The sequence below is a fragment of the Cryptomeria japonica genome, chromosome 7 (genome assembly GCF_030272615.1).
Source record: "Cryptomeria japonica chromosome 7, Sugi_1.0, whole genome shotgun sequence".
Taxonomy (NCBI): Eukaryota; Viridiplantae; Streptophyta; class Pinopsida; order Cupressales; family Cupressaceae; genus Cryptomeria; species Cryptomeria japonica.
The window spans coordinates 715,261,122-715,279,564 of record NC_081411.1 but is presented as its reverse complement, the minus strand read 5'-3'; the positions used below and the strand labels follow the sequence as shown (position 1 = coordinate 715,279,564).

Below are 18,443 nucleotides of genomic sequence, written 5' to 3'. Positions count from 1 at the left end.
TTTGGATTCTTAAGTTGAAGTCAATCCTTTTTCTTTTGCTCCTCACAACCTTGATGATGAGCCTACCAACAAATCATTCAATATCTCTTTCTCAGTGGCACTCAAGAATGCATTCTGACTGCCATCATCTTCATCATCCTCATCCTTTTCCTCTTGCTCATCTATATTCAAATATCTGCCCTAGCTGTTATCCCACCCTTCCTCCTGCTCATCATTTTTTTTTTCACTAGTGTTACTTGAAATGTGGATTCCTGAAAGTATTGCATGAAGTTTTTTTGTTTTTTTTAAAAATAACTGTTTCATTTTTTGGAGCTAATATTTTTCTTTAAATTAGAGGGAACTTGGATGAGATATTTTCTTTTTGAAGTTTAATTTTTTTTTTTTTTTGATTTTATAACAAACTGGGGAGGGAGTGTGATTGTTTCTTAAGGTAGCTCCCGATCTGACTGGCTTCAAGAAAACTGTTATTTCTCTTATGGGATAGGTATTTTAATTTAACTTACTTTGTTGTCAAAGAGAAATGACCCTCAAATGGTAACTGTTCTAACAGCCCAGAAATCTTTAAAGGGGCTTTGCATTAACTTGTGAATTGAATTAGAGTGAAAAGTAAAAAAAAAAGCTGTTTTAATATGAATGTAGCTGAAAGTAAAAATTGACATGGAAGTGCCCAAATGGTTAGAGACTGTAGTATTCCTTGTCAATTCTGACCTCAAAATGCTGATTAGAGGCTCAAGGAATATCATCAAACACTTTGCATACAACCTCTATGCTTGCTGGATTTGTGTTTCAGTTTGTTTATGCTTGCTTGGAATGATGTCAAATGTGATTGAAATGCTTGCAAATGATGTTTTTGAATGCTTCTAATGGTGCATGATTGGTTGATAATATAATAGAAATGATATACTAACTGTTTTTGACCTTTCTCATACATATAAGTAACTGAAATCAACTTGTACAGCGAGTTGACATATTGTCAAACACTTTACATGCATCCTAGGATAACCGATATGCACCTACAGCAACTAGGTATTAATGCAAACACTTAGCATGCATCTTTCAATTCCCAAATGCAAATCTTTTATGCAAATTAGTCATTTACAGCAATTAAGCATTTTGACAAACAAATGGCATGCAACCCTATATCTCCTTCATTTATATGCTAAACCAAGTACAAGTTGTTATGCCTCACAATCCAAATGCCATTACAAAGTCTGATATAAAATGTGCATCTACCAACACTATTGATGGCAGCGATCAAATTTATTCCTTTAGACAATAAAAATGCTAGCAATGAACCTAGAGTAATATGCTATTATAAATCGATAATGCCAAGGGAGACCTAGCAGCAATGAAGATGCCTCCGCAATGAAGAACCTGAAGAAACACGTCCCTGCTGTAGCTGTATATAATCTGCCAACTAAATGCTTGATTTCCTGATGTATAATGGTAGCCAATATGAATCTCCAGGTCTTTTGTAAATATACCTCCCAATCCTTCAAACCCTAGACCACCTATTAGCACAAATTGAACTCTTGGATGAAGCCCACAATCAAGCAATAATCTCAACTGATATCTCACAGCCTCAAAATTGCACAAACATTGAACCCTTGTGTATTTCTACACACAACTCTCATATCAAAAAGCATAAGTTTATAATCTTCAAGAATGAAAAAGCATTTGCTTTTTGAGTCCTTTTATAACCTCAATCTCCTTAATAGTATTTAAATCCACTTTCAAATCCACTTTAGGGTTTGCATATTAACTTTATTTAATATCCTCATAAGTGGGCACCCAAGACTTGAATTATTAGATGCACATTAATATCATTTAAAATGATATTTTATATTTATCTTTTGACTTTATCAAATGCATCAATAAATAGGCCTCAAATATTAAAAAATGATTAATTGCACTTTAAGTCACTTAATTGAGGGTCATGGCCCCATTGCACATAAAGTGACTCTAATAACTTTATAATATGCCTTCAATGATTAATTATTAATAAAGTATTACTTTATTAATAATTAAAATAACATAAATCCATGAATACTCATTATTTCACGATCTTGTCTGAACCAGGGAGTCAACCACTGCATTCACTGTGCATCCATCTGCCTTACTAAAAATAGTAAGGGTCCCTCTCAATCATCCACTGACTTACTATAAATAGTAAATCTCTCATTATCTAATCAAACCAATTGTGCATTGCAATCATAGCTTGCTCAGGTGCCTTTCTATAAATAGTAACCTTGACTTTCCTGAAATAGTCACTTACTATAAATAGTAAGTGTGCCAAATTGAACCAAACGAAGAGCAATCCTGAACCTTTTTGACCTCCGGAAATGGGAATAAGCCTCCTGCAGTGCCAACTGGGACCCTCTAACCGTTAGTCTTAGCCTGCGGGTGCCAATAATAGGCTAATTCAATCATAAACCATATCATCTCAAAAAGGGGACATTACAGGCCGCCCTCCTTGAAATTGCTTGTCCCCAAGCAATCTCAGAAACAAAATAACACACTAGTCCACCCGGGTCCCAAGGCAAGAACTGTGTAATGTCCCTGCTGATACCAACTAGCTCCTGTAACACCAACATTAGAATAACTGACAGTACCTGCCGATCCAAATCGATACCAACAACTGGTGTTGCAGGAGGAGACAACTCAAATGGAAGCAACTCAGAAGGTTGATAAAGTTTACTTCCCAAAAGTGCACAAGGTGAACTGCCATACATGCTATCTAATACATGCGCAACTAAACTGTGCATCCGAAAGGGGTCATGCACATGATTATCAAAAGTAAAATTGTAGACACTCCTCACTATGTAAACACCTGAAAACTCCTCAGTGAGCTCTGTTTGAAATCCCGATGCATTGAAAGGATCCAAAACTCTGAATAGAAGCCTGCCAAGAAGAACATCCTCAGACTTCTGCTGCTCAACTTTGATCTCAACTTCATCATGCCAAAAATGGTGAAGCCAACCAATGGGACCCACCCAGACTGCAGTGCTAACCCTGTCATTACTCGGGTCCCAAAGCAGACTAAACTCACATCCATTTTTTGTTATGTGGAGATACGAATCACGAAAGGTGTCTGCTACACCACAACAATCTCCAACCCTCACTAGTCTCCCATGGATGTGCTGACTCTGCAAGTAATTCCCCACTGAAGATGGAGTCGAATACTTGCAACTATTGCTTCCATCTAATGAAGACGATGAGTACCCATCCCACCAAGGATGGTACAACCTCAGGGCCAACCCACACCAATGCATCATCAATTCCTCTGTGTGTGGATCATAAAAGAAGTGATGAGTACTCCTCCCTATGCAGTCATGATAAAAAGCTCCCACCTCGGTTAATGGCTGAGTGTCATAGTTCTGAATATATCCCTTGTCATCTGACTCATCACCAACAACACTTGCGGTGGATGTAGATACAGGAGAACCTGGTGCAGCATGTGGTTCTTTGCTGCTCTCAATAGATGCACGCATCCCATCTGTGTCAACTGCACCTGTAATTGTGATAGGTGTAGCCACATCAACTTGCTCACAACCATAATCCGTGGATATAAGATCATCACCAACTGCTTCCATAGAAGCCTAAATTGTATCTGTAGATGGTGACACCTGTACCAAACTCAACTCCACGGTAAGCTCCTCTATCTGTAACTGTGAGTCTTGAAAGCCCAACTGAGTGCTCTTCAATGAATCCATAGTCACCTCAAGCTCATGAGTGAACTCATCAACCTCCTCTTCCTTTCCCTTCAAGGCATCATAACAAATACCATATCACTCGAGAAGATAATCTCTGTCCACAATTAGTTGTAGGTAATTTTGTTTCATTATTCCAATTGCTTCTCGAAGTGCATGAAACTCTACAAGGGAAAGACTACTATAACAATGCTCATCTGTCACGGGAGTACTCCAACCATAAGTTGCCAACATCTGACGAGCTACACCAAAATGTTCTAGTGCTGTAGCAATCACACTGTCATTAACCTTAAGTTGCCCTACCAAATGATGAGGACTCTGTAGCTTATGACTCCCATACAAGCTTTTTGATGTATAATTTGCACTATGACATGAAACTGAATCATCATCGCTCCCTATATGATAAGCACTATCATGTGTGCTATCAACTTCACTCACAATATCATCAATGGTACTGTTGCTATGTACCTCAAAGGATGGCTCAACTGGTAGGGTGGAAGGTGTTGTTTTGACAATATCTTCGCACACTTCTTCTACCAAAGCAACTACATATCCATCCAATTCATGATCTTGGGATTTATTGCTGTATACCTGAAAAGATGTTAGGGATCAATTAAGAGCAAACACAACAACCATACCAATGAAACATTATATGTAAGGATTTAGCCAAAAAAAAACAAAGTAAATAAGCCATCCTCGCAAGATGTCCCATTGTTCTCTATCTCATAGGATTCCTCAAGTCATGGTTGCTCTCAGATCATTGAGCAACTGACCTTTGGAATGACAACTCCAAGAACGAGTGATATGTGATGAAAGTGATCTATATACAATGCATTCTAGATCTATAAGATTATAACAAAACTAGCTATGATGGATATTATGCTATGATATGGATATTATGCTAATATAATATATGCTAATGCTAAAATGCTCTTAAATGCTTAAGCTTGCAAATAGAGGCAAATGTGGATTCTTGATAGGCAATAACTTGGATGCATAAAAACTTGGATGATGGATAATGAGAGAAATGTGGCCTATTTATAGAAGAAATGGGGAATTGGATGGTTAAGATTCAATTATCTTAACAAGGGCTAGGATTGAATGATCCTCAATCCATGTGATACTTTCAACCCAATCTCATGTTGACAAGTGTCACCGTGAGAAGGCTTGAGAGGAGATAGAACAGGCATTAAATGTCTGAAGGGACATGAGGGTTACCCTAGGAGGTTTTGGTTAGGGTTGAGTTAGTGGATAAAGATTTTATCCAAAGGATAAACTCTTGTGCAAGGGTTAAAGGGATAACCATGGTCAAAGCAATGAATGCTTGAAGAGACCCATGAGTTAAATGATGGTTAAGTTAGAGAGAAAGTCTCTAACTCAAGGTTGAGTTTTAAAAGTTAATCATAAATGGTTATGTAAGAGCCTTTAATGGTTTGGAAGATTTTAGAGGTTAACAATTTGAAGGCATAAAGCCTTTAATGGTTATTGAGGACTTTGGGGGTTTTTGAGAAGTGACCTTTTTCTTAAGGAATGTGCAAATGATTATGAGGGGGATTGGGCCAAACTGGAATTGATTAGAAGGATCTAGAAGGGGGTTTAGGCATGCAAGTGGATTTTGTAGGAGAATGCAAGTGGGAGGATTTTTAGGATTTAATTAAAATAAACTTGATTTATTTCAATTATTGGTTGCAACTTGCATTTGATAAATTGAAATAAATGTTGATTTATTAAAAAGTGTGGATGGTATTTAATTAATTGTGAAGAGGTATTTAATCAAATAAATATGATTTATTTAATTAATAGCTTGAATATGGAAAAGGGATAACCATTTGAAGACATAAGAAGACTCTAGAAGGAAGCCATTAAAGGCTTAAAGACTTTAAGGGAAACCATTAAAGGCTTGAGAAGACTCTAGAAGGAAGCCATTAAAGGCTTGAAGACTTTAAGGGTTAACTTGCAACTTGTATTTTCTAGAAAGTGCAAGTGGGGGAGGGATTTTAGGAATTTAAATAAATAATTCATTTATTTAAAATAATGGTGCAACTTGCATTTTGGATAGATATTTAAATAAATACTGATTTATTTAAATGTGAGAGGGATTTAATTAAATGTGAATTTAATTAAATGTGGAAAGGGAATTTAATCAAATAAATATGATTTATTTAATTAATAGTTTGAATTTGGCTAGATGAATTAAATCAAATAAATTGAATAATTTATTTAATTAATAGAAGGAAGGGGTGAATTAATTAAATATTAATTTAATTAATAATTGGAAAATGGATGATAGATTAATTAAATGTAAATTTAATTAATAGCTAGATGGAGGATAATTAAATAAATATAAAATTCATTTAATCAGGTGGACAAAAATAGGTGTCTACAATTGCCATTAAATAAATTTTCTGATTTGTTTTCTAAGGTTTGATATGAAAAATCAGACTCATTGTGGCATGAATCTTCATCATAAATTGCATCATTAGTACCCAAATCTTGAGTACCAACATTTGACAACTCCATCGAAACATCATGAGGCAAACATAACTCACCGCTGTCATGAAAATGAGAATTGTTATAGGTCATATTTTCCAAGTAATCTTCATGTTTGACACTCGCATCTTGCGTGTCAGTACTCAAGGTGACTCCCACAACATCTTTAGCACTTGCCATGACATCAACACCGTTATTACGCTCAAGCAAAGGACTGCTGTCATAGAAATCAGAATTTTTATTATGACCGATAACAACTTCTTGAGCGCTAGTAATGTCAACATTCTCTTCAAAACTCACCTTCTTTTCCATTATTTCCTTTTCACTGATAAGATTATTTGTATTAGTGTTTGCTTTCTTTTTCTTTGCAAACAAGGGATCCAAAATTACTGGATGTTGTAAAAGCCTTGTTAAATTCCTATCATAGTTTTGAAAGGCCTGCATGAGCTTTGGCATGAGTTCCTGCATAGACTTCATTTTACCCATACTGAAACAAGAACAAGAGTGCTGGTTACTCTAATATCAACTGTGGGAGCACAATGATTTCCAACCCCAGCAGGATGGCAAGAAACCGCTCTGATACCACTGTAGTATTCCTTGCCAATCTGACCTCAAAATGCTGATTAGAGGCTCAAGGAATATCATCAAACACTTTGCATACAACCTCTATGCTTTCTGGATTTGTGTTTCCGTTTGTTTATGCTTGCTTGGAATGATGTCAAATGTGATTGAAATGCTTGCAAATTTGAATGCTTCTAATGGTGCATGATTGGTTGATAATATAATAGAAATGATATACTAACTATTTTTGACCTTTCTCATACATATAAGTGACTGAAATCAACTTGTACAACGAGTTGACATATTGTCAAACACTTTCCATGCATCCTAAGATAACCAATATGCACCTACAACAACTAGGTATTAATGCAAACACTTAGCATGCATCTTTCAATTCCCAAATGGAAATCTTTTATGCAAATTAGTCACTTACAGCAATCAAGCATTTTGACAAACAATGGCATGCAACCTTGTATCTCCTTCATTTATATGCTAAACCAAGTAGAAGTTGTTATGCCTCACAATCCAAATGCCATTACAAAGTCTGATATAAAATGTGCGTCTAATGGCCACGATCAAATTTATTCCTTTAAACAATAAAAATGCTAGCAATGAACCTGGGGTAATATGCTGTTATAAATCGATGATGCCAAGGGAGACCTAGCAGCAATGAAGATGCCTCCACAATGAAGAATCTGAAGAAACACGTCCTTGCTGTAGCTGTATGTAATCTGCCAATTAAATGCTTGATTTCTTGATGTATAATAGCAGCCAATATGAATCTCCAGGTCTGTTGTAGATATACCTCCCAATCCTTCAAACCCTAGATGAAATCTTTAACCTATTAGCACAAATTGGACTCCTGGATGAAGGCCACAATCAGGAAATATTCTCAGCTGATATCTCACAGCCTCAAAATTGCACAAACACTGAAGAGTTTCCGTTCTCCAATGCTGAAAATGATTGAAACCCTTGTGTATTTCTACACACAATTCTCATATCAAAAAGCACAAGTTTATAATCTTCAAGAATGAAAAAGCATTTGCTTTTTGAGTCCTTTAATAACCTCAATCTCCTTAATAGCATTTAAATCCACTTTCAAATCCACTTCAGGGTTTGCATAATAACTTTATTTAGTATCCTTATAAGTGGGCACCCAAGACTTGAATTATTAGATGCACATTAGTATCATTTAAAATGATATTTTATATTTATCTTTTGACTTTATCAAATGCATCAATAAATAGGCCTCAAATATTGAAAAATGATTAATTGCACTTTAAGTCACTTAGTTGAGTGTCATGGCCCCATTGCACACAAAGTGACTTCAATAACTTTATAATATGCCTTTAAAGATTAATTATTAATAAAGTATTACTTTATTAATAATTAAAATAACATAACTCCATAAATACTCATTATTTCTCGATCTCGTCTGAACCAGGGAGTCAACCACTGCATCCACTATGCATCCATCTGCCTTACTAAAAATACTAAGGGTCCCTCTCAATCATCCACTGACTTACTTTTAATAGTGAATCCCTCATTATCTAATCAAACCAATTGTGCTGCTCAGGTGCCCTGCTATAAATAGTAACCCCGACTTACTTGAAATAGTCACTTACTATAAATAGTAAGTGTGTGAAACTGAACCAAACGAAGAGCCATCCTAAACATTTCTGACCGCCGGAATGGGAATAAGCCTCTTGCACTGCCAACGGGACCCTCTAACCGTCATTCTTAGCCTACGAAGGCCAATAATAGGCTAATCCAATCATAAACCATATCATCCCAAAAAGGGGACATTACAGAGACAAAGGAGGTGCTTAAGTTAAATGGCTCAAGACAAGCAGCCAAGAATGACAAATTTCACACTATAAGTGGGTAATCCTGTAATAAGTTAATAACTATGGAATACCTAGAAACAAGGGTCGTGTTTGATTATTACAGACCCATGCCTGCTCCTACTGTAAAGGCTTGTCCATATCGTTGTACATTTAATTTTGTTCAAAGGGTGTAGCTGTTTGCCCAAGTGTGCTAATGCCTGCTGAGGCTCATTGTGTGCTAAGGTTATCTCATAGTTGCCTTTATAGCCATGGTAGGGGTGTATCTTTTCTTTCAAATTTCTCCATGTCTACTATGGTTCAAATATACAAGGGTCAATCTGATAGCTTAATAGCCACATCAAGATGGAGTTTGCTCCATTGGATCAACATACACCTGCTAAGGGTCAATCTTATTTTCGTCTTAATAACCATGATGGGATATTGCTTCTTCCAGATCTTCCCAATAAGTCTCACTTTTGGCTTAATAGTCATGACAGAGGGTATCTCATTTGCCAAGTTGGCCCATAAGTTATAACGAACAACTGGTCCTATTAGAGTAGGTGTCACTGGGACTGGGGTTTAAGGATCTCTTCAGAATGGAACTCTGGTGGATCACATGACTTGTAATTGACTCCACCATTGACCCAACACTTTGGCAGAATTTTTCTATGTAATAAAGTTGTTGCAGAATGCCGACTGTAGCTGTTTATGTGTTTCTCAATTTGAGACACTGTCTTTAAACCTCCGATCCAAAATTGTTGTTGCTAGTTTTTCTGTCAGCAGAAAAGGCTTCGAAAAATTGTCATCATCTCATACATGCTGACATGATTAATGCTTTATTATATTGAAATAATCTGCCAATCAGCTGTACACATCAAATGACCTATTTCTCAAACCTATATCTGAGATGTTGAATTCATCATGTAACTTTTGAAACTCTTTTCTCGAGATGATTGATGTAGTGTGTAGAGAAGACTTTACCTTCTAATCTATACTGAAATACAAAGGGAAATGATGCAGAAGTTATTGCCCCGCACGACCATCTTCATTAGTTTTCACATTACCTTGCTGCTGTGACTTTCACAAGCCCCTTGCAATGCAATTATCACCTAAAATTTGACGACTCTAGCTTTTCTAGCTTGTTTGTCTTCATTCCAGTAAAAAATTTACTCCAGTTTTTCTGGCCTATTTTAGTTCTTTCAAATGTGTTACATGCAAAATCAACAAACTTAATTATATGATTTTGTAATTTCAAAGCTATTCTCCTTAAAAAGAAAGCAAAACACAAGTGCACTATTGATTTATTTTAGATATGTTTTTTGTATTAACGTCAAATAAATTAATAAAAGTGTTAATTCGAAACTCTGTAACCTTGTATGCATATTTTCCTTAAAAATTATATTAGGACAAATCGATTTATGCCATAAAATTAGCATTTTTAATGAATTCATTGATTGATACTTGTATTCTAATGATTGATTCCTTTCGTTATCATACAGAGAAACCCACTTTTAATATTGGTGCTATGAGAGAATTGATGCATGGTCACAATGTTGAAGACCGGGACTGGATTTTCAACTTGATGGCTAATAGTGATCTCTTTGTTGTGAAGAAGAAAGCTGGAAAAGTATATGCTATCCCAGATTACAATAAGCCAATGGAACATCAGCGTGAAATGACCATGAAGAGAATTCGTTATTTGTTAGAGAAGGGTGTTTTTAAAGGTTGGCTGACAAACACAAGTTCAGAGCGTGAAACAAAGAGACAAACGGCAGTTAATGAATGTTTGGGAATATATGATCATTCATTAGGTATAAAACTTGGTGTACACTTTCATTTATGGTAAGAAATTTGTCAACTTATTTGTTTGCATGCTATTGTTGCATCCAATCAATAAAAGATGAAAAAGTAAATGTTACTTATCTTTAGGCTTGCTAAGTGCAGGATTCTTAGTTGTTTATGTATTTTAAACTTAGTGCAAATCCATTGGGATACAACTGTGCACGTTATAAGCCATCAATCACATTCCTGTATGGTATGCCAAAAGTTAAATTTTAAGATGGATATATAATATATGGTGCATTTCTGTTGATATGTGGTGTGGTGTCTGCCAATGTATGAGTAATAAATTAATAGATGATGTAATGATATTCTTTTAATTGAAGTCAGAATGAGTTAAAGTATATGGCAATATCAAATAAATTTATATAGCTTATGCATTGGTCTTCCTTTTAATGCTTACAAGTAACAACTTAATCAATTGCATACAATGGTGCACATTATAATGTTATTCTATTAGTTTGAGTTAGTTTGAATTAAAGTATAAGGCAATGCGAAGCAAATTGATATAGCTTATGCATAGGGTTGCCCTTTTGATGCTTACAATTACAACTTGTTCAAATGTATTCAATTGTGACCATCAGGAATGTCAATTTTTCTAAGGTTTCTAGAGAACAGTTCAAGCATATTGAAGTACCATGCATAACTAAATCTTTTTTGTGAGCAATTACATGTGCTATAATACTGGGGCTGAATGGTTAGCACTATCGATAGTTTTGGTTTGAGTTGTTGAACGGTCTTTGTTACTGTGTTTCTTTTCCCTATACCAGGGGTTGGCTAGTTTTGTCATAATCTTTGGATATTATTAATTTTAGTTGCAAAATTTTTAATCTCTAATAGTGTATAGCAGAAAAACAATAAAAGGCACAAGGGTCTAATTCTCATGTTTAAAAAAATGTCAAGGGTTTGCTTTACTATCAGAAAAAGGAGAGAACTCGTACTAAAATGGACTGTGTGAACTTACTACCTTTGTTTCATGTAAAATATTTCCAAATATAATTTATCATTTCATTGCTATCCTTATGCTAAGGGTATTTCTTGTTGATCCTCTTGTGGTAGGGGTGGTGCAATCAGGTTCCTTGGTACAAAGAGACACCATCAAAAGTGGCTACAGGACACTGAAGACTTTGTTGTGATAGGATGCTTTGCTATGACTGAGCTTGGACATGGCAGTAATGTATGGGGAAATTTTTAAACATTTTGCAAGTTAAGAACTGTCATTTGTGATACATTGTTTCTATCTTTTTGAGAGCTTGCTGAACATTGCCATTCTTCACCATACAGGTCCGTGGAATTGAAACGATCACCACTTACGATCCTTCTACTCAAGAATTTATCATTACCACGCCTTGCGAGTCTGCCCAAAAGTACTGGATTGGAGGAGCTGCAAATGTAAGTGATATGTTATTTTTGGTTCAGTGCATTCAATAATATTTTGATAAGCTGGCTTATTATTTTCTGTTTTTTTTTCTTGTCTAGCATGCCACCCATACAGTAGTCTTCTCCCAACTTCTTATTAATGGAAAGAATGAAGGTGTGCATGCATTCATTGCACAAATAAGAGATAAAGAGGGGAATGTATGTCCAGGAATTCGAATTGCTGACTGTGGTCACAAAATTGGCTTAAATGGAGTCGACAATGGACGAATTTGGTATAGAATTGATAATTAATAATCTGATAATTTATTAAACTGAAAAGGACCGAGTCCATGAATTGAAATCTTATAGGGCGCCATCTGTTAATAGACAACTAATTATTTTATGTAACTTTTTCTAGGTTTGACAATTTGCGTATACCACGTGAAAACATTTTGAACTCTGTTGCTGATGTATCTCCAGATGGCAATTACCAAAGTCCAATAATTGATCCTGATCAGGTGACTTTGCCTTCCAAATTGCATCTTCAGTTAAAACTTGAAATAAATAAAAAATTGAATATTAGATATATGCATATTAATGTTAACTTAGGGCCAGCTATTGTTTCAAACTTTATTTAAACCTCATATGCGATTATTGTTAGTGCTACTGCTAATATGCAGAGGCTATGTTTTGTTACATGGTTGCACACCAATTGGTCAATCTGTAGAGCCCCAAATGTACTCTTAGTTCTAGTTTGACATGTTTTAATTAAATACTAATTTTGCATCATCTGTTTAGAGATTTGCTGCTTTCATGGCCCCTCTAACAACTGGCCGTGTAACAATTGCAGTTAGTGCTATCTATCAGTCCAAGGTAAGATATTGACAAGTATTTGTTTCAAAAATGCTATATTTTGGAAATGCCAAACAATTTGAAAATCCTTATCTTATAATTTTGGTTTACTTTTGGTTTTATTACAGATTGGATTAGCAATTGCAACTCGATATGCACTGACAAGACGGGCTTTTAATCTACAACCCGATGAGCCAGAAATATTGTTACTTGATTACCCATCACATCAGCGGCGTTTGCTTCCTTTGCTTGCAAAAACGTAAGATTGTGTGTTAACATTCTTAGTGCTACCTGTATTTTTAATTTGGTTATTTCTCCTTGCAGTATAACATTTAGTTTTGACACCACAACTCTAGTTATTGGTAAAATTTGTCAAAGGACATATTTCAGGCCTCATGTTTTGGGGTATGGCACACCTAGCAAGTTAGATGTGGTATTTTCACCTAAATTAAGTGCTCTATTACATCTTATAGGAATTTTGTAACATGCCACTAAATCTAATTTAAGAAAATAGAATAAATTTCTCTATATAACATTATAAATAAACTGCTTCAGCTGAAATTGAAAGCTAATTAATTTAACAACCACCAACTGCTTCATTGTAACATGAATATAACCGAATCAACTGAGACAATATTGAATAATTATAGATTGGTATGAAACATGAAATATAACCATTTAATAATTCATCCAAGTAATTATGCAACATTTACATTTTAATTTTACAAAGGAAGAGAATAGGGTTCATTATTTACAATTTTTCTATATGCTTTCCCAATGGAATCTTTCGGTTACAAGCCTCGGCATAATCTAGAAGAGGGAGAGCATCATCAAGGGCTTTTCCACCCAACCATAGACCTAGTGGTCTCCCGCGCCCCTTCCAACTGGAAGTGGTCCGACCCTTCACGAGAGTGAAGACTAGGGACTGGATCTAGTTGCCATCTTGCCATCTGAGCCTGGTGTTTAGAACCTACATGCATCTAGTTGGTCACACACTATAGGTACCCCCTAATTAGTATGACCATCTGACTAGTAGGTGTATCTGGCTCATGTGAACTGACGATCGCATGCATTGAGCAATGCCACCTTGGCCACGGTTTAACATTGCAGGCACATTTAATGCGTTGTCAGTATTCACCACTCTTACTCGACTTGAACATATTGGAGTTCAACTGACTCACTGGATACATAACATTTAGGTGCAACTGACCCACTAGTTCTTTTATCAGTTACAAAATTTTGCCTCATGTCTACCGACATTAATGGTCTACAATGACCTTCATGGATTTGTGACATATTCAGATCAGCCAACTACTGGAATTACTGACTCTAACAGACTCAACTGTCAGCATGGTTTTCCATCTATAACTTCAGTTCTCTTGTTCAGCTGAATAGATTATCAAATTAAGATTCAATAGATAAATATAGTTCAGACACACTTCTTTGGTTTGACTGCAAATTCAGTTCTGTAATAACTTACTAAACATTTGTAGGATGCATGCTGGATGAAAGATAAATAATAGATACAGTAGATTCATATACCTGGCCATTCTATAGCTAGAATATAATGATATACATTGATTAAGAGGGATCCATGACTAGGATCAGTTTGAAAATGAATTACTTAGTTGGATAGCCTTCTCTTAGGTTATTTTCCTTCTCAGGTTATTGATGTTCCAACTCTTGTCTTGCTTTGAGATACCTTCTTGCAGACATTAAATCAGATTCAAAATATGTATAAGAACTCTAGTGCGATGTCCCATACTCCGGGTTCTTTATGCACGGTATTAATTGATCGAGAAAAGATTGAAATCTTTTTGTCATTGAAATGACTACTATAATGAAACAACTTCTCTCTGATAAATATTCATTTTCTCAACATATAATAGCTAGTAGTCCTTTGTACGACCCCAAGGGAAACATTATGACGGTATTGACATTGCTAAAACATATACAGGAGGAATTATAGGTGCACATAATATAATCTTAGTTTATTACACATTATTTACAGATTCAAATCTCAGATGATAACTCGATATACCATAGATCAAGTATGCAAGCAATTGAATATTTCTTTGTTCTATTCAGTTAACCTTCAACTAGAGCATAACAATTTCTTGTTTCCAAGACTAGTAAAAAGATTAATTAAGCTTTGACATTTCCTTGAAAAAGGTATGTAGACATGCCTATAAATTGTGAGCAGTTAGATGATAAGCCTCCTCTAATGCAATGGCAACCACATGATGATTGAAATCAGCGTATGGAATAATTATTTCCTCCTTAGCAACATGGACTCACATCTATAAAAATGAGCCCAAAAAGAGAATGCCGCTTATGCCATGAATGATGTTTTTCTTTTCTCAAAGATGGATGAGCACAAGGGAGATATGATTATCTTTATGCAGAACTGATGAAAGTGTGTTGTGGAGTGGTAACACCTCCCCCCCTCGAAAAGAGCTTGATATATAATAATCTATGCAAGAAAACTGATCAAGAAAATGTTTCACTTAGAAGAAATGGTAGTAGAGTGAACATTATGCACAAGGTGGTGTTGAAATGCTATGCCTTCAAAAGGTAATGAGCCCCAAGCAAGGCATCGGCTACATAGCCGCAATTAATTAAATAACTCATTTTAAGATATTATTATTATCATTATTTAATTATATAAATGTACCCTCACTACACGCCATGTAACATACATATATCTATATGTGTATACATTTGTATATTTGTACATCTTCCACAATTGGATGTGAATATCTCTGTTTGCAAAATAATTATGTTCCATTTAATATCTCTATTAATTTATTAACCCAAGATCAACAATACATACATATTTAAGAAGATGTTAAAAGACCAACTACCTACTAACTGACTAGGTGAGACAACCACCCTAACAACCAAGGTGACAACTAACTTCCTAAGGATCTGACACCAGGTGCATGGTCCAATGGCAAGTTCAATCAATCTGTTGTCTACATACCTCTCCTTGATGATACTCTCCCTCTCTTCGGAGGAGTTGTTAATCCTGCATCCACTTGGTAACATAAAAATGGTTAGATTATTCAAATCTTCACAATATTTCCAATTATATGAAACAACATTGTCAAAATCAATCTTTCAAATCCATAGTACAACTCAAATTAAGATTATGCATCCACATATGCAAGTAATAAAATCCAAATGATATAACGATCACAAATGCATTATCAATTAACAATCTTTATTGAAAAAAGGGATGCAACAATTTTGAGAGGGAAAACTTACATGGACTCTAGATGAATGATAACAATGTTCTTTGTAGTTTTACAAGATTACCACCTTTTTGTGCCCTTCAAGAACACCGACATCGGTCAACAACATCTTAACATTTGCAAATGCTCTCTAATTGTTGATTTGGTGGTCAACACCTCCTTGGGGACTCATGACATGGCTTAACTGCCTCTTGCGGGTCGGGTTAAATTTGGCGTTTGTATCATGCGTTTATAGTTCGAGCTTTTGACGCAATGGCAAACGATTCCAACGATTGGTATCAGAGCCTTGTGTCATGGGTTTGAGTCTCCCTTTAGTGGATGCTGAAGGCTCCGTTGGTGCTGAGAGGGAGATTGTTGACTTGGTGGTCAGCACATCCTTGGGGACTCATGACATGGCTTAATCACTTCTTGTGGGTTGGGTTAAATTTGGCATTTGTATTGGGCATTGATAGTTAGAGCTTTTGGCGCAATGGCAAACGATTCCAACACAATATACTGTAAATCTCTTACTTTCTCAGCAAAAAACTATCTTCTCATCTCATTTGTGTAGTCTTCTTTAATCCTACAATTCAAATTTCACATTGTTTCTGAGCTTGTGGATCAATTGTCTTGCAATTGATTCCTTTTCTTTGAATCTCAATGGGTTTATTTATGTAGTTACAAGTTACAACATGCCTTAGGCTCAAACAAGAAGCACAAAAGTCAGGAATCTGAAGATAAAGCATTGTCTCGTCATATACATGTCGCCTGCATTCAATTAAACCACCTCTTTAAGCAAGGTGAAAATGTTGCTTACAGAATTGATGGACAGGAAACCTTCACTTAATTATAAATTTTTACTCTAAGCAGTTACAAGACAACCAATGAGGGAGCTGGAAGTTCTGTATCTTCCCAACCCCTACTTAACTGTGCAAAATTTCTTGCAACTTGCAGAGGCCATAACTTTTTCATACAGATATGAAATCAAGTTCAATTTCTTTTGAAAGTGCATAACTTTTAGAGAGGAATCTACAAAATTCACTTTGTATGTTTCCCATATGTTGTTTTTGGCCCTAAAACATGTCATTTGTTTAGTCTCATTAATGGTCAATTTACTCAATCAATAGACTTTGATAATGTTTATGAACCAATAAAAGATTACGCATCCTTAATTTGGATGCTATTGGTACTGAAAAAGATCTATAATGAAAAAGAAAAGGATTCACCTTCTGTCTTCTCAATTGGGTACCTGTCCATCATTTCTTTTATATAGGCAATCTTTCTTTCCCTCTTGGAGTTTGCTGTTCCAACCTGCACTTTGCAAAACCAAAGTAGTCTTAAAGTTTTTGACTTCTTCACATATTTTCCATCTAACCCTTTTGCACACTGGGGTGTCTTGGTCTCTCTCTTAGCTTGCTCCTTTGTGCTCTTGGTGCCTTACCTTTGCACTTGGCTATTCCTGTTAGCTCATTTTATTGCGATACACATGCTTGTTGGCTAGGGTGAAGCTCTCTCTTGAGACACGCTTGCTACAACTTCCTTGCTATTCACATTCTTTTGACAAGTGAAGAAAGCATTTAACATCATGTAAGTGGCTTACAGAAATCATTACTTATACAAGATGACTCCTATCTTGGATTTTACAATTCAATGTCTGCATCGACAACACATAAAAGATAGATGTAACGTTATGTATTTGATGAAGTAACATCAATATAAACCACATATTTTATGAAATCATTAGTCTAATATGGATTACTACCTATCATGAGTGCTCTTCTCACCTTTGTATCAATAAGCCAATCCCATATTTTTCAACAAGTGAAAAAAGCATTTAAGATCATGTAAGTGGCTTACAACAAATCGCCACTTATACAAGGATAGCCCTATCTTGGGTTTTTTAATTCAATGTTTGCATCAACAACACATGTATAATATAATGTCTTTGATAATTTTAACATGGATCCAAACAACACATTTATAAAGTCATTAGTCTAATATGGATTACTACTTACCATGAGTGCTCTTTTCACCTTTGAATCAATAAGCCAATTCTATGCTACCGAATCTCCCATCATGGAAGAACTGTTGGGCCCATGAGCATGCTTTTTGGTGCCCACCAATTTGCTTTTGCAACTGCTGTCACACCCAAAGCTTAGAATACCTGCTGCAACCTTATTCTATGTACACAACAATTAAAAAACACATGCTACATTCTTTCCACAGCTATTACTTCTTCTTAGATGCATGTCATAACCATCATAGGCATGCTACAACATTTTTGACAAGGAAACTAGATCTATACCTCCATTTTGCAAAGTTACAATGCCCACATGCACATGCATGCTACTACAATGATAAGCAAGCATACATGCTACAATTGATACCGTTTTAAATATATTTTGAATTTGCACAGATAAATGTGTGACCAACTTGTTGTAACCTTTGTGATGTCTTGGCCTTCAACCTTTGCTATTGTCTCTTTTTATCTATCTTGTCATGTGCTACACAAGTGGTAAAGAACTTACACACAATTTGCATATTAACATTAACATGTGAGAATGTGGAAAATG

The 18,443-nt window shown here is 35.5% G+C and overlaps 1 protein-coding gene across 1 annotated transcript in view; it reads left to right on the top strand.

The window, feature by feature from the left end:
* The window catches only part of LOC131040223 (acyl-coenzyme A oxidase 3, peroxisomal), a 57,282-nt gene that overhangs the window by 23,980 nt on the left and 14,859 nt on the right, over nucleotides 1–18,443 (top strand). The window contains exons 2-8 of the mRNA XM_057973086.2: nucleotides 10,087–10,429; nucleotides 11,486–11,603; nucleotides 11,711–11,818; nucleotides 11,906–12,078; nucleotides 12,204–12,303; nucleotides 12,584–12,658; nucleotides 12,766–12,896. Of these exons, the coding sequence (XP_057829069.2) occupies nucleotides 10,087–10,429; nucleotides 11,486–11,603; nucleotides 11,711–11,818; nucleotides 11,906–12,078; nucleotides 12,204–12,303; nucleotides 12,584–12,658; nucleotides 12,766–12,896 (1,048 nt within the window). The remainder of the gene's footprint in view (nucleotides 1–10,086; nucleotides 10,430–11,485; nucleotides 11,604–11,710; nucleotides 11,819–11,905; nucleotides 12,079–12,203; nucleotides 12,304–12,583; nucleotides 12,659–12,765; nucleotides 12,897–18,443) is intronic.